A 15,987-nucleotide genomic window follows, 5' to 3' on the forward strand; every position below is an offset into this window, starting at 1 on the left:
AGGCCCACTTGCCCCAAGCAAGACTAATTCATATGTGCTTTCCATCACATCTCCTCAGGAGGCACCTAATGTGTGGTTGTCCTACTTCTAGCGATGTTAAAACAGTGCAAAAATGCTAAGTCTATTATTCCTTTATTAAGTGGAATTCCCCTTTAAATAAGAGTGTTCAGGTTCTGGTTCCAGATAAGGTGGAGCCACTATTGACTCTGAAGAGGAAACAGCACTAGGCAGGTTTAGGGCAGGGAGGGGGTCGGCCAGAATTCTGAGTGCCTCTGAATTGGCAGTGAGCTTACCTTTTCTTCTCCTCTCTGGGTCCCCCCAGCCTTGACCCAAGGCAACCAAAAACCCAAAAGTGGGCATCAGCACAGACAGAACTCTCAGGGAGGGGGAACAGCCTCTCTGATCAGAGGAGTGATGGGCTCAGAGTGTGAGTGAACAAATGACCCGCTACTTTTTTTTCTCTGCCCTCCCACCAGACGGCCCCAGATACAGTTACAGTAGTTTTAAGAAGTGCATGTGAAGAAGGGGGTTAAATAAAACCTCAGATTTCTGGCTGGAAAAACAAAGGGGAACCTCAGGGAAACAGGAAATAGCAGGGGGACTGTGGAGCGGGAGGAGCTCAGGACAGTGGGCCCATAACTTGTCTGTGAAGCCCTGAGCCCACTCCCAGCTGCACACACACAGGTCTGGCCCTAAGTGGTCTACCGGTAACTTGAGAGCTAAAATGAGAAATAGACCATGGCCCAGGTCCCAGACTGGCCATTGGGTAGCACATGCTGAACAGAACTGAATAGCTTGACATAGTCTTTGAAAAGTGAACATTGAAACCACAGTCCACAGGAGGTTGGCAGAACTGGTGGCCTGGACCCAACCTCGTCAAATGCTCACTTTTTGAATTTTTTTTTTTTACCTCTCCATAGAATTGGAGTAAGATCCAGAAACTCGTAACATAATATTCAAAATATCCAGGATACTTGGCATATGAAGTACCAGGAAAATATCAACATGACCAGCACTGAGATGACACAGTTGTTGAAATTAGGGTGAACATGCATGACCCAAATAGAAAGATAAAAGTCTCAAAAATAAGTGATAAAAAGAAGAACCAAATGGAAATTTTACAACTAAAAAAATACATCAACAAGAAGTTTTTAAAACTCACTGGATAAGCTCAATATGGCAGAATGGAGGTGACAGAAAAAGAATCAGTGACCTTGAAGATAGATTGATGAAAAGTATCCATTTGGAACAGTGTGGAGAAAAAAGATTGAAAGGATCTCTGAGGCCACAGGAAAGGTCTAATATTTGTGTCACTGGAGTCAGAGAAAGAGAGGAGACAGCGCAGTGCAGAAAGCATGCTTGAGGAAATAAAAGCTGAACACTTCCCAAATTTGCAGAAAAACACAAACCTACATATTCAAAAGCCTCTGTAAATCCCAAACCATATAAATGTCTGCCTGCCAAGCCTGCTGGCATCCGGGGGACTGTTTGTGAATCTTCGGGGCCAGCGCTGATGAGTCATGACCAACACTGAGGCAATTCTGCCCAGGAAAAGGTAGGAACACACACCAGATGGGAGTGAAGAACTGAGAACTCTTGTAAATCCAGGTTCCCAACATTGTTGTTGATGAGGGACTGAAGTATGCAGTTTTCAAAGTCACTCAGTTTCGTAAGAAAATTCTCTAATAATTAGCAATTGTTTGGACGTTTCTTAAACTCTCCGGGTAATATTTTTGCTGTCCAGAACTTTAAACCGTTGTATCAGTGAAGCATTTTAGTAAATGGAAGTTCATTGTTAAATGAATAAACTAATAAATAAGAGAGGGCCTGGGAAGCACCAATGATATTAGTATATTATAAACCAAGAATTATAATCAATCCAGTTTGGTACACCTGGGATTTTTTTTGAAAAATAAAATAATTATAGTACTTTTCAGAAGGGTAGAAGGAAGAGGGAGGGGGAAAAGCAGGTGGGGGAAGAAGAGGACAATGAAGAAGAATGTTTCTTTTTCAACTATTTAGCTTTGAAATACAGTTTATATGGGAAGGCAGGATGCACCCATGATTCTTCCCTTTGTTTATCAATTTGCAAATCAATCGTTATATGTAACAATTAGTCGTTAAACATATGAGTTTTAAAAATAAGGTTTTTTTCAAGTATGATAATGAACTAATGAATTTTTATGATGTGATGTGTTTCTCTCAATCAGTTGCATTTGGATGTGCGAATTGTCACATTTTAGACGAGTTGGCTCCTAGGTCCTTTTGACATGACCCCAACGTTTTATACAGCTTCCTTTCTTCATAACAATAAGATATCCCAAGCTCATTCTGTACATTTCATATCTTGGAACCAATCATTTCTCAAAGGATGCCTGTTGTTTTTTTGTTTAGAAATTGTATTTAGATATCACAGTCTGGAAGAGAGGGGTGCTACAGGGTTTTCATGTTTTTAGGCCTTTTCAGTAAACAGAGGAAGAAAAATTATGTGTTTTAAATGATTGACTGCTATAAGAGTGGAATATGAAGAGCAGGGAAACAAATATAAAATTGTTACAAATAAAATGGATATTAAACCAACTATATCAACAATTACTTTAAATTTGAATGTTCCAAATGCATCAAAGACAGATCAGGATGTTGTTGTTGTTTTTTAAAAAGAGCCCCAAGTATATATTGTCTTCAAGAAACTCACTTTAAATATAAAGACACATTGAAAATAAAGGTACAGAAAAAAGGCTTACCACACTGATAGTTGTCAATGGAAAGCTGGAGTAGCTATGTTACATTCAGACAAAACAGACTTCAAAGTGAGGAAGATTATCAGAGATAAAGGGGAGCGTTACAGGGTAATCAATCATCAGGAAACCTTAGCTGTTCAAATCCGTGGCTATTGGGTTGTGAACAGGATGATGGGGGTGGTGACGGTAAAGAATACAAAAGAGGAGCTGATTATAAAGGGTCACAAGGAAACTTTTATGGATGATGGACGTGTTCACTCTCTTGACTGTGGTGAAGGTTACATGGGTATGTAGATATGTCAAAACTTGTAAAATCATGCACTTTAAATATGTACAGTCTGTCAATTATAACTCACACTGTTTAAAATTTTTTGAAAATGTATGCCATCATTGTCTTGCTCTGACTCAAAGCCATTTTTTTCACAGTTAAAGAATTTGGAGTACAGAGAGGTTAAGTAACGTGTCCAAGATCACACAGCTAGTAAGTAGCTGTGGCAGGATTTGAAATTAATGTGACTCTAGCATCCATGCTCCCAACCACTTTGCCTGAGTGAATTAATCAAGGCCCATGTCTCATGGCCAGCTGTGGAGCTGACCCAGAGGGGGCACTCAGTGAGTGTTTGCTTTTGTTGAAGTAACTCTTGGGGACAGGCACACCTTCAAACAATTCAGAAAAACTCTAGGAAAGGCCTCAGTTATCTCCATGTTGCAGAAACCTGCTTACAGCTCTGCATGTGTAATGGGGGGGGGGGGGGTGATGGGGACAGTGTGTGTGTATCACATTTGAGTCTTTAGGATCTGAAATTGGAGTCTTCCCTTATAGCCTCCCTAGGCCACGCCCACCCACACTGCCCAGCACCTGCCATCCTCTTCAGAGCTCCTGTTGACACACTCTTAATACTTGAATCAGAAAGGACATTAGGGAGATGAGTTGAGTACATCAGCCACAGACAAGGAGGAAAAATATGCTCTGTAGGGAGGTGGAAACATGAATTCTAGAGTCAAACACCTGGGGCTGAATGACAGTTCCATATAAATGTTAAGATTAGTTGTTCTAATTCTGAGAAGAATGCCATTGGTATTTATGTAAGGATCACATTGAATCTGTCTATAACTTTAGGTAGTAAGTACATTTTAACAATAGTAATCCTTCCACTTCATGGGCATGGTATATCCTATTTTTTGTACCTTGTTCAATTTCTTTTTTTTCAATATCTTATAGTTTTCAGAGTACAGTTCTTTCACCTTCTTGCTTAAATTTATTCCTGGGTATTTTATACTTGTTTACACAATTGTAAATGGGCTTGTTTTCTTAATTTCTTCTCCTGATCATTCATTATTGGTGTATGTAAATGCAACAGATTTCTGTATACTGATTCTGTATCCTGCAAACTTCACTGAAATTTTTATTAGTTCTAATAGTTTTTTTGGTGGAGTCTTTAGGATTTTCTATATACAGTATCATGTCATCTGAAAATGATGAGTTTTCTTTCTTATTTAGATACTTTTTATTTCTTTGTCTTGCCTGATTGCTATGACTAGGACTTCCAGTACTATGTTGAATAGAATTGGTGATGGTGGGCATCTTTGTCTTGTTCCTGAGTGAGTTTAAAATGATGTAAAACGTGTGAACTGTCTTGCACAGGGACTGGCACATATCACATGCACAATAAATGGTGGTTGCTGTTATCATCACACCAGCATCATTATTCTGTGGAAGGAATTTCACACAGTAAGTTGTCAGACACTGTGCCAGATCACTACACAGTGAATTCATTGTTACTTTAGGAGGTCTTTATAAAGGAGGATGTGCTCCATCATTTTGTGTTGAATTTGGAGTGGTCCTGCCAAAATCAGGGGGATGGAGGAAATTATCTCAGTGGTTGATTCTCATGCTGGTATTCTGTGGTCTCAGACTTTGAAACTCCCATGGATGAACCGAGAGAGTAGGGAGGGACAAAATGGGTAGCCAGTGGTCATAATTGTGGGATCCCTTGTCAATAAACACCTGAAATTAGAGGCAAAGATGTCTTTGTGTCCCTGGTACCTAAGACAACATCTGGTCCACAACTGTTCAGTAAACATTTAATAAATCAGCCAACCCTATACCAGGGCTTTAGGTTGCTGGTGGCAGGTCACCAGATATCCCTATTTGGTATAGCTTAGGCTGAGATAAGTGAGAATGCATCTCACGAGCCACCAATAACATACATCTTCCTGTGTAAAATAGTCTTGTTATCCACTTGCAGCTTTCCAATTGAACATTACTTGAGTACCAACTTACGAAATTACTTATGCACAACTTTACATGAGAGTAAATATTAAAAGAAAACACAGCTACTAAATATGAATTAAATCTTATCAATGCATGCTTATCTAGTTCTTCCTCACTTTCACAGACTGCCCAGGTCCCTTGGGGGGTCCCCAGTAAATGCTCAGCTTCCTGAGGGAGCACAAGGGTCCATTGATTTGCTAACACCTTCCTGTAACGCTGAAAATACTCATACTTGTTCCAGGCCTCAGTTCCCTGATTGCCATCTGAGCTCCTGACCTTTGTACATTTTTCTCTTTGTCACCAGAGAACTGGTGCCACAAAATGGGAGATGCTATTTGCTCTGATTTCGAAGCTCTGGTTTTCTTCCTGCCTGATGCTTACTTTTCATTTGACTTTCTACGAAAAGAGAAGGGAAAGGGCTCCAGATTTCTTGAAGGGATCAGACCCTTTTGCCTTCAGAACTCCTCTTATAATGTCAATATTTTAAAACTCTCTAAACATGGCAATTTTAAAGCAAGCTTACAGATTAGGATCTTTGCAATATGTTACAGCTAAATGTCAGAACTGGATAATGTCAACATTAATCAAAATGGCCAGGTGAGAATTGAAATGGTGTAGGAACTACTCAAGTCCCTAACATTCAGAAGGCAATATTACATGAGCAGATGTCAAAGTTAACAATGTTAGCTGACTAAACAGGGAACTTCATGAGCGTATGTTGGAGGTGAGCTGATCAGCATTGATATTAATCATGCTTTGGACAGTAGATAGACAATCTATAAACACCCAGTTGGCATCAAGGAAGAAAACTGATTTTATTTTCTATTGCTACTGAAGCCTTGACCATATTTCTTGTCACACTTGAAATGAGTTCATTGACTACGCTCTATCTACACCTTGTACATACTTCTGTGGTGGGATTTACTGCCACCTATTGTAATTATTTGTTATCTATCTCTTTCCCACACTAGCCTGTAAGATTCTTGAATTCAGGGACTGTTGTTACCAATATCTGCCAGATCTGCAATGGAATAAGCAGAGGCTTGGGAGTAAACAAATATTTGGATTTAGATCCTGGCTCTAGAACTTACTGTGATATCATGAGCAAGTTTCTTAACATCTCTGAACCTCATAATACTCATCTGTAAAACAGAGATTTTAATAACTTCCTAGAAGAGTTGATTAGAATGAAAGGATGTAACTTACTATATCATAAAGGTTCTTTGATTAGAAACAACAGAAAGAAACTGTACTATTACGATTATTTGGTTATAAGCAACAGAGAGAAACTCTGGCTAACTTGAGAAAAAATAATTGTCCATTCATTTCATTCTCACTTCATCAATGGAAAATGTTGCAAAATTTAAGTGTAAATGTAGGTTAGGCTATAAAAAGACTTTCCCAGACAGGATGGAGTGCTCGTTATGAAGCAGTGTGTGCATTAAGGAAATTTTGAAAAGCTAACTCAATCTTTGAAGTACTATGTGATCCAAAAGAAAAAATGAATGCAGGAAGATCAGCTCAGATTTTCTTGCCTGTTATATGTGATATGTCTTTTCTGAGTTATCTTGTTTTCTGATGTGAAATTTCAGAGGTTAATTATATACAAAAAATGTTTGCAAACAGCCAGAATCAGCCTCAGACAATGTACAGTGAAGTTCCAAGCTGCAGGGTTGCTCCCTGAAGATCAGCACATAGAAACTATACAGAAAGCTGTTAACCATGCAATTAAAAAAAAAAAAAAAGTAAGAAAATAAACATTTAAATGGGAAAAAAATCCATTTGTAAAGAAGAGAGACAGGAGAGAAATGACCAAAAAAAAAATACTAGTCTTACATCACCAAAAAAAATCAAAAGGGTAATTTTGAGTGTCTTAATTTTCTTCAAGAACTAAATACTATTTCTAAAGCTAAGGACCAAATAATGTCAAGGTTTGCTCTCATTCAGCAACCAACAGAGAGGGTGAAGATATTTGCAATGCTTATAACTAAGAAGAGCTCATATCTAAGATACATACATAAAAACTTACATAGGTTAATAAGAAAATCAATTAGAAAAAAAGACAGTAGGAAAATGGACCGAAGACTTAGTCAACTCACCAAAGAAGAAAACCCAATGAAAACAAACATTGACAGTTGCTCAGGAATAAAAATCAGGGAAGTGAGAATTAAAACTGCAGTGAGGTATGATGACACCTCCACCAATATGGCTAAATTTGAAAGTCTGATGAGACCAAGCATTGACAAGGATGTGAAGTAACAGGAACTTCCGTACATGGCTGGTGATGCTCTGGAAAACGTTCGGCCCTATTTACGAAAGCTGCAGTTGAACATCCTCTGATACAGCAATTTTACTCCTAGGTATTATTCGCAGTGTAAATGCATAAACATATACAATAAGCTATGTACAAAAATATTCATAGCAGTGATACTCAAAATGACCTCAACGGGCCTGGCTGGTGTGGCTCAGCGGTTGAGCATCGACCTAGGATCCAGAAGATTGCGGTTCGATTCCCGGTCAGGGCACATGCCCGAGTTGCGGGCTCCATCCCCAGCAGGGGGCGTGCAGGAGGCAGCCGATCAATGACTCTCTCATCACTGATGTTTCTATCTCTCTCCCCCTCTTCCTTCTCCAGGAAATCAATAAAAATGTATTTAAAAAAAATAACCCCCAACTGGAAACAACCCAAAACTCCAACAGAGTGGATAAATTGGATTATAGTCATAAAATGGGATATATGGCCATGAAAATGAACAAACTATAGCTATGGGCAATGACATAGTTGATTCTCATAAGAATAATATTGAGCAAAAGAAAGCATATGCAAAATAACACATACTCTATGGTTCTATTGACATAAAGTTAAAAAAAAAAAAAGTGAAACTAAATTACAATGTCTCGACTATGTACTGAGGCGGTAAAAACAATAAAGAAATACAAGGGAAAGGTTGCCAACAAGGTCAGAAGAGGAAGGGGCTGGGGCTAGAAGAGTATTGGCAATGTGCTTTCTTTTGACCTGGATGGTGGTTACACAGGTATTCATTTTAGGCATTTTAATGTTATTTTCATCATTTAAAACACATTTTTAAAACTCCTTTTACCCTCAGCAGTGAAAGCCTAGGCAATTACTTATGCCAAATTACCCCAAATAATAAGGCATAAAAATTGGTGTGCCTCACTCATTAACTTATTTGCAGAGGATATTACAATTTACTTTCAATGCCATTTTAGGAAATGCAAACATTTACCAATGAGCCAGCCAATTAACAAGTATCAAACTCCGGGAGTAATTGTACAATATCAAAATTTCTAGTAATCCCTCTGGTGGCAGTCAGTGTCCAATCTCTGCTAAATTTAAATTTTAAAGGGTGATAAAGACCTTAGTCACTCCTGGGAGTAAGCATGTTTTCTTTAATCTGCAATGTGGTCACAGAGCATTATAGAAATCTATTTTCTAAAATTTCCAGAAGGTCTTTGCCATTCATATAGAAAATAAAACCACAGTGGACAAGCTCAATATCTCAAAATGGCAATGAGGAGGGTGACTGGACACACAAAACAATATTAAAGGTATTTTTAAAACAAATTTTTGGTGTTATTTCTAGGAATTTATGCCGCAGATGTCCAAGTTCTGCATGCGCAGTGTGTGAACAGCATGCTCAGCGCAGGGCACTGGAGCCCCAGCAGAGCCAGCTGAGGAAAGGGCTCCTGCCACACTCCTGAGGCCACGCTCCACCCGCCCACACTGATGCTCCCCCACTCTACACCAGGAAGGCAGCTTGAACTGTAGGTGGTTTTGTTACAGTTTCTTTGAAAATACATTAGAAGTTTAATAACAATAGTAATATAGTACAAGAGAAGAAGTTCAAGTCTCAAAGTAAGGGCCTCCTGAAAGTGAAAGGAAGAAACCAGGGACAGGGTGAGATCCAACGAGGAGCAAGCAGTTTCTCAAAGGGAGTCAGAACCATCAGCGGGAGGCCCAGGAATCTGCCTTTTAACAAGCTCTGCTGGGGTGATTCCTATACCCACCGAAGGACTGTACCTAAAAGAAATGTACACAAAATAGATGAAACTAATCTTGAGCCTTCTACTTCGGGATTTCAATCAAGTTGGCTGATAAAATTTAGGGGGCTCCCTAACTCTAAAATAAAACCCATAAGGGATGGAGAGGATTCAGGAAGGTAAAACGGGCGTTTCTCTATCACAAAATTCACAAAACATTTCAGTTAATACTGTTGACAGCCCTGTGTTGGAAATCTAGAGTTTAAGTTACTTCTGGATGATTCCACAGCTAGTGAGTCACACAAATGAGATTTGAACCAGTGCTCCCTTCCACCACGCTGCTGAAGATGACAGGGGTTATGGGTGAAATGGAATTTTGAGAGGTGAAAAAAAGAACCAAAAACACAGAATCTCTGAAAACGCTGAGATACTCTTTCCTATCCGACACATAAAAATTAGGAAGCCTGACTATCAGTTGTCACTAAAGGTACGGAGCTCGGAGAATTCTTATAAGCCTGCTAGAGGATGTATAAATTAGAGGCATCAATCTGGAGAGAAATTTGGTGGGACCTAGTAAAGCCAGAGATGCATGTACCCTTGGCTGGTGATCCAGACACACTATTTCACATGTGTCCAGTATATTTATTGCAGCATTCTTGTAATAAAAGGCAGATCCAGTTCTGCGGGGCTTGCAATTTTACATAATCGGGGAAGTTCTCTTTAAGGAAAGTGATACAAAATTACAAATATTAAAGTAAATATTTATTTAGATCGAGGGAAGTAGTTACAAGAAACTTCTAGAGCCTTGGAAATCCATGTCCCTTTATTCTGAGTTCCTTTAGAAATGCTTCTCGATTGCTTCTCCCCTCCCTCTACCACTCCCAGCACTATGAGGGAGAGAGGTGTGGGGGAGACATACATGCAAATAAGGGGCTCTGAGCTTAACTTTCATTAGCTTCATGGTAAATCCACCTCTGCCTGTAATAGATAAACATTGAAAACAGTCCAAATAACTATCAGAATGAGAATGAATAAATTGTGGTACATTCATATATTGGAATATTAAAAAGAACTGGAGCTCCACAGATAGATCTCAAAAAATAAGTTTGAATTGTAGAATAATATAGAGAGTAAGATACCATTTATTTAAAGTTTAAAAATATGCAAAACAATACAAGAGACTGTTTATAGGTACATATTTTATATATATACATATATGTACACACGTGTGTATATGTATATAAGTGTGTATATAAAATTATAATATAGAAGAAAATGATAAACTGAATTCTAGACAGTGGTTACCTCTATCCAGGAGGAAAAAAGAAAAATGCAGAGAGTACAAGGGAGATTCATTGTATCTGGTTTTTATTTTTCCTTGAAATAAAAGGGGAGGGTCTGAAGGAGAAGTGACAAAATATTAAGATTTGATTTGACAAACCTAGGTGGTAGCTGCCCAGTTTTATTGCATAATCCTCTAAACTCTTCTATATGCAGGGAAGAGTTCACAGGTTCTACAAATAAAAAGTGTCGTTTGCACTAGCCAGGGAAAGAGGGCGCTTTAATTCTCGAAATAGACCTGATTCCTCCATTTTAATACTTAATTTATATTTTATTGAGGTATACATAAGTAAAATGCACAGCTCACGGAATGTTTGCATATGAGATCCGGGTAAGCCCACCCAGATCGCAGTATAAATGCTTGCAACTCCCTTCACCACACACACAGTTCCGGGCACAGAGCAGTCTATGGCACACACAGGTCCTGATCCCCTGGTCTCAGCTTAGATACCACTTCCTCTAGGGAAACTGCCTCGCTCCCCAAGACTTGGTGACTACTGCTCTTCTGTGCTTATTCCTATAATTGACCATTGACTTGTCAGGTCCTCTTTCTAGATAATGAGCTTCTTTTCTGAAAGATCCAAACTACAAAATGTGACTTCTTTTTCTGCTCTGAGCACATGACTTTCCATTTTTCAAGTTAAATTGTATTCACCACTGTCAGCTCCTTCAGAGAAACCCAAGATCCATTCCTTTTCTATGCCTAACGTCTCCATAATCTCTGCAACCAGTACTATGCTCTCTTCACTCTGAGGTCATGACCTTGAAATCAAGTTTTGGGTGTTGACCATTTCATGAGTAAATTCAAGCCTAATGAAAAAACCCCTGCGCACTGAGTTGTACTCCATGGTCACATGGGGTATCAGAGCAATGACTGCCTTTTAGAAGCCCCGAGCTTTGCAAGTTAAGCTGAAACCTGTCACGCCGAGCCTGATTAGAACCTTCCCCAAAGCCAACGAGTAATGCCGAAAGCGTTCATTCCACAGACCTGCAGCACCAAAAGGTAACAATAAGGATGTTTCACTTCTGTACCTCACACCAAGGACACCTAAGGGAACTCCCTGGGTCGTAGAGAGCCCGGCAGGCATGCTAAGGAAGGCAAGTCCTCTTTGGGCTGTAGAGGGGGCAACTGGAGGGGTGTTTAATCACTGGAGTAACAGGTGGATCAGAAAAATGGACCCCAGTATAATAGTACAAGCTTAAAGCCCCTCTGAGCTTCAGTTTCTCCTTTGGAAACGGGGAGTGGTGATGCTCAGAGGGCTACTGTAAAGATTAAATAAGTTAACATGAAGAATTCCTGGCACTTAGCTGTCTATAGCATGAGCCATCAGCATCATTGACATGGTAATAATTTTGGAAAGATCACTCTGGCTATTGTCTGGAAGGTGATGAATATAAAAGAGGAAGTGTAATTCCAACGTTGAAAACAATAAGATGATACGATTTGATGTAGACAAATGCCCTGGGTAGGAAGTGAGCCAACTGGTCTCTACTTTTGGTCCCTTGGACAAGGTAGGTATATTCAAAAAGAGATTTGAACCAGGAAACACGTCATTGCTGTGCACCCCAGATTGTCTCATTCCCAAGAGTTTTGTAACCAGTACATTGAAGGCATATATATATATATTTTTAAGGCCAATAGCTACATAATTCTGAAGGCATTTGGTTAGAAGTTTCCATGTTTCTTAAGGTTCAAAAAGTGCCCAAGAACTATGGTATTTTCATGGGAAATATTGTCTAGTCTATTTTGAGAACAATTTTACAATTCTTCCAGGCTGTTTACCCTTCTGGCAACCTTCCCTGCTCTCCTTATGGCATGAAATACTCTTTCTTACATCCCAAACTAGCTAAATTCTGACCCTCCTCAAAAACTCAGCTTAATTATTTCCTCCTCTAGACGACCCTCCACCTGTGTCCACTTAAGTGCACTTACTGGTTTACATTGCAGTGCTGTTTTCTTGCCAGTCTCCATCTCTAACCATGAGCTCCTTGATGGAAGGGACCATGATTTTATTTCCCACCCTGAGACACTGTGTAGTGTAATAGTTTAGTGCATGAAGCCAGGATTTGGGGGGGGGGGGGGGATTATATCTCACACTTACAGGATGTATACCTTTGAGCAAGTCGTTGAACTTTTCTGTGCCTAAGTTCCCTTATCTGTAAAATGGGCCTAAGAATAGTGGCAAATTTAAGTAACTAGCCTTTACTTCTTTTAACTGGAAACCTTTTCATGATTATCATTGAGTTACAGGAAAAAAAAAATTACTTTTGGATACGTTTTAAAGGTAGCCTGCCCAGCCGGGCGTGGCTCAGCGGTTGAGCGTGGACCTAGGATCCAGGAGATCGGGGTTCGGTTCCCGGTCAGGGCACATGCCCGGGTTGCGGGCTGCAGCAGATCAATGACTCTCTCATCATTGATGTTTCTAGCTCTCTCTCTCCCTATCCCTTCCTCTCTCTGAAATCAATAAAGATATATTTAAAAAATAAAATAAAATAATAAAATAAAGGTAGCCTAACTTATAAAAGGGTCAGTGTTTCCAGGTCAAACAAATGCAGATAACTGCGATGGGGGGGGGGGGAAGAGAGGAACTTGAAGGTTCTGGCAGGCAGGGCTGGACGCCCCAGCAGGTCTCCCGCCGCCCCCCCCCCGCGCGCCTTCTCTGGCTCCCAGGATGTTCAAGGTCCCTTCCTACTCTACTAGCGCTTAGCTCCGCCCCTTCTTAGCTCCTGGCCCCGCCCCTTCTTAGCTCCTGGTCCGCCCCTTCCGCTGCTCCTCCTCCTCCTCTTTGAACTGGAGTCAGGAGTACGCACGCGGTCTCCCGGTCTCCTCGCAGCGTGGTGACGCTCCGTCGGCGCGGTGACGTAGGGCGGTGTTCGGCTGGGGCTCAAGGCGCAGGTTTAGAAACCACGCGAGACCTTGGGGCGTGTGCGGCGCCGCGGTTTCCTGTCGGCTTTCGCCGCTGATTGTGTTGTCTCCGTCCCGCCCCCTCGGGGAGAGGGAAACGGAGGACAGGTTCTCTGGGGACAGAGCTGGAGCCCCTGAAGGGGAAGGGAGCCGCGGGGGTACTTTGGAGCACTTAGAGGGCAGGACTGTGGCCCGGAACTGGGGAGCGGCTGCGAGGGGACGGTCGCCGCAGGCAGGGTCGGAACCCGCGGGGCTCGGGGCCGGGGCCGAGGAGGGAGGGCCTGGGGCCGCCCGCGCGATGTTCGGGGCCCGGGGCCTGCTCCGCGCCCTGCGCTCCTGTTCCTCAGCTCCCTGCCCGAGACCCAAGCCTGCAGCTAAACTGAGCGTGCGGGACGCTCTCAGGGCCCAGAACACGAGTGGGGAGCGCGTTAAGGTCCAGGTGGGTGTATGGGAAGGGGGTGGGTCTTTTTCTTGTTAGTGACTTCCGTGGCACACCCACAGCTAGACTTGCCTTGTGCTGTGGGGCCTGAGCGACCGGCGGGGAAAGTTAGCGTAGGCAGTCGTGTGCGTTCGCGCTTTTCTCCTTTCGTTGGCTACCGTTACCTTGCGCAAAACTTGGCGATGCCTGTTAAAAGCACCAGAACTTGGCTTTCACGGCAGCGGGGCGTTACCTGTAAACGTGTTAGTCATCCAGCAGGATCAGCGAAGGAGCCCCTTTTCCTTTAGCCCGTGTAATAAGCATCCCCAGTTATATGCTGGTTGTCTTGAGCTAGCTCCTTGAGAGCAGAAAACACGTCTTACCTGTCTTGGTATTCGCACGTGTCTGGCCATAAATCATTGTTCAAAAGCCATACCTGCCATTGGACACGTAGCCACCTCAGTGCCTAAAATGAGGCTCTGCGTAGAACATGTGTGATCAATTAGGAAAAAGAGTGGAGTGTAGCAGTTCGAAAGCTCTGGAGTGAGATAATAGGTGTAAGACATAGAACAGTGATCCACAGTCAAGAAACATTAGCTCTTATTTCTCTTGCTGATAATATTTGCAACAGCACCGCATAGATTCCCTCTTACAGGAGTAGGCCGAGCAAGATGGTTTGACCGCTTGTTAGGTTGCTGAAACACACTAACACAGTTGCTTTTGTTTTCCTCACATATCCTTGATTTTTAGCAATATGACTAATCCACCGTTTTGCATTTCTTTGGGTTTCATATTTTTTCCAACATCCAAATCAAAATATTTTCTTGAATTCACCTGTCAGTTTGGCATACATTAATGGTACCTTTTAAAGGGTCTCGAAGATGAAAAGAACAACCTAGCGCCTAGGTTAGAGGCTTTCATTTTGGTGCTGTGTAGTCTAATATAGTAGCTATCTGACACTTGTGGCACTGAGCACTTCAAATGTGAGTAGTCTGAGTTTGAGAGGTTCTGTAAGTAAAGTAATCAATTTTGAAGAACAAAAAAGGATGCAAAATATTTTTATATTGATTATATGTTAATATCGTGGGCATAATGGGTTAAATAAAATATTAAAATTAATTTCACCTGTTTCTTTTTACTTTTCATGGGGCCACTAAAAAATGTAAAAAATTTCTTATTTGGGTCACATATTTTTGTTGGACAGCCCTGGTCTAATGGCTAAAACAAGTAATTACAGCAATAGGATAGGTATTAGTGGTATAAATAAAGAACTTGGAGAAAACAGAGGGAAGTCAACTGTGTGAGGGGGGTCAAGGAAGACTCCTTGTCTAGAGGATATGGTGGGAACACAAAGTAAGGATCAGTAGTCATGCGCCACATAACAATGTTTCTGTCAGGGACAGGCTGCATAAAAGGCGTGGTCCCATAAGATTATAATGGAGTTGAAAAATTCCTGTCACCTCAAGACTTGGTAACCTGATAACCTGACGTCATGGCACAACATGTTTGTGGTGATGCTGGTGTAAACAAACCTACTGTGCTGCCGGTTGTATCAAGCATACAATTATGTACATAATACTTCTAAGAATGATAAATATGTTACTGGTTTGTGTGTTTACTATACTTTCATTGTTGTTTTAGAGTCTACTCTTTCTCTTTATAAAAGGTTTGCTGTAGAACAGTATGCCGTCTTACACCTGCAGCAACCTCATCATACATCTTGCCTTTACCTCATCTCTTGATTGCATCATTTTCTCCTGTGCTTGATTTAATCCCCTTGTTTAGTGCAGTGACGTGTATAGGTGTGTAGTAGCTGTCCCATCTGGATTTATTTAAGTGTACTCTATGATGTTCACACAGTGACAAAGTTGCCTAACAACGCTGTTCTCAGAATATACTCTGTCATTAGGTGGTGCATGACTGTACAGTAAGATCATCTTGCTTTTCCCAGACATCTTTGATTGTCAATCAAACACCATCAGTTGTTTCACAATTGTTCAGTGTCTGCTGGAGAAATATTCTCCCTTAACTTCTCTGCAAGTTAAATTTAAGCTAGATGTGATCCGGGAGAGGGCTGTTTTCAATGTTAATTGGTCTACCTGAAGACATCTCATTTGTACTCAAACTTACTTGTCATTTAAATTCAGAGTGTCCTTGGAAGTTTGTGTACTACTTAATGTGTTCATAATGAGAAGTATCTTGAGAACTCTTTATGTATGGTATTTTGTAACAGGAAAAAAAAATCCCATAAAGATGTTTCTAGTCTAGCCTGGCCGGGCGCTGCTCAGCGGTTGAGTGTCAACCT

The 15,987-nt window shown here is 41.1% G+C and overlaps 1 protein-coding gene across 2 annotated transcripts in view; it reads left to right on the forward strand.

The window, feature by feature from the left end:
* The first annotated feature begins 13,233 nt into the window (after positions 1-13,233).
* The window catches only part of NARS2 (asparaginyl-tRNA synthetase 2, mitochondrial), a 101,737-nt gene continuing 98,983 nt past the window's right edge, over positions 13,234-15,987 (forward strand). Inside the window, exon 1 of one of the 2 annotated variants that reach the window (XM_081152717.1) lies at positions 13,234-13,703. In XM_081152717.1, coding sequence (XP_081008843.1) covers positions 13,563-13,703 — 141 coding nt within the window. In that variant the 5' untranslated portion in view covers positions 13,234-13,562. The remainder of the gene's footprint in view (positions 13,704-15,987) is intronic. The other variant, XM_081152716.1, reaches the window with a different exon arrangement.

The sequence above is a fragment of the Miniopterus schreibersii genome, assembly GCF_964146895.1.
Source record: "Miniopterus schreibersii genome assembly, chromosome: 12".
NCBI lineage: Eukaryota > Metazoa > Chordata > Mammalia > Chiroptera > Miniopteridae > Miniopterus > Miniopterus schreibersii.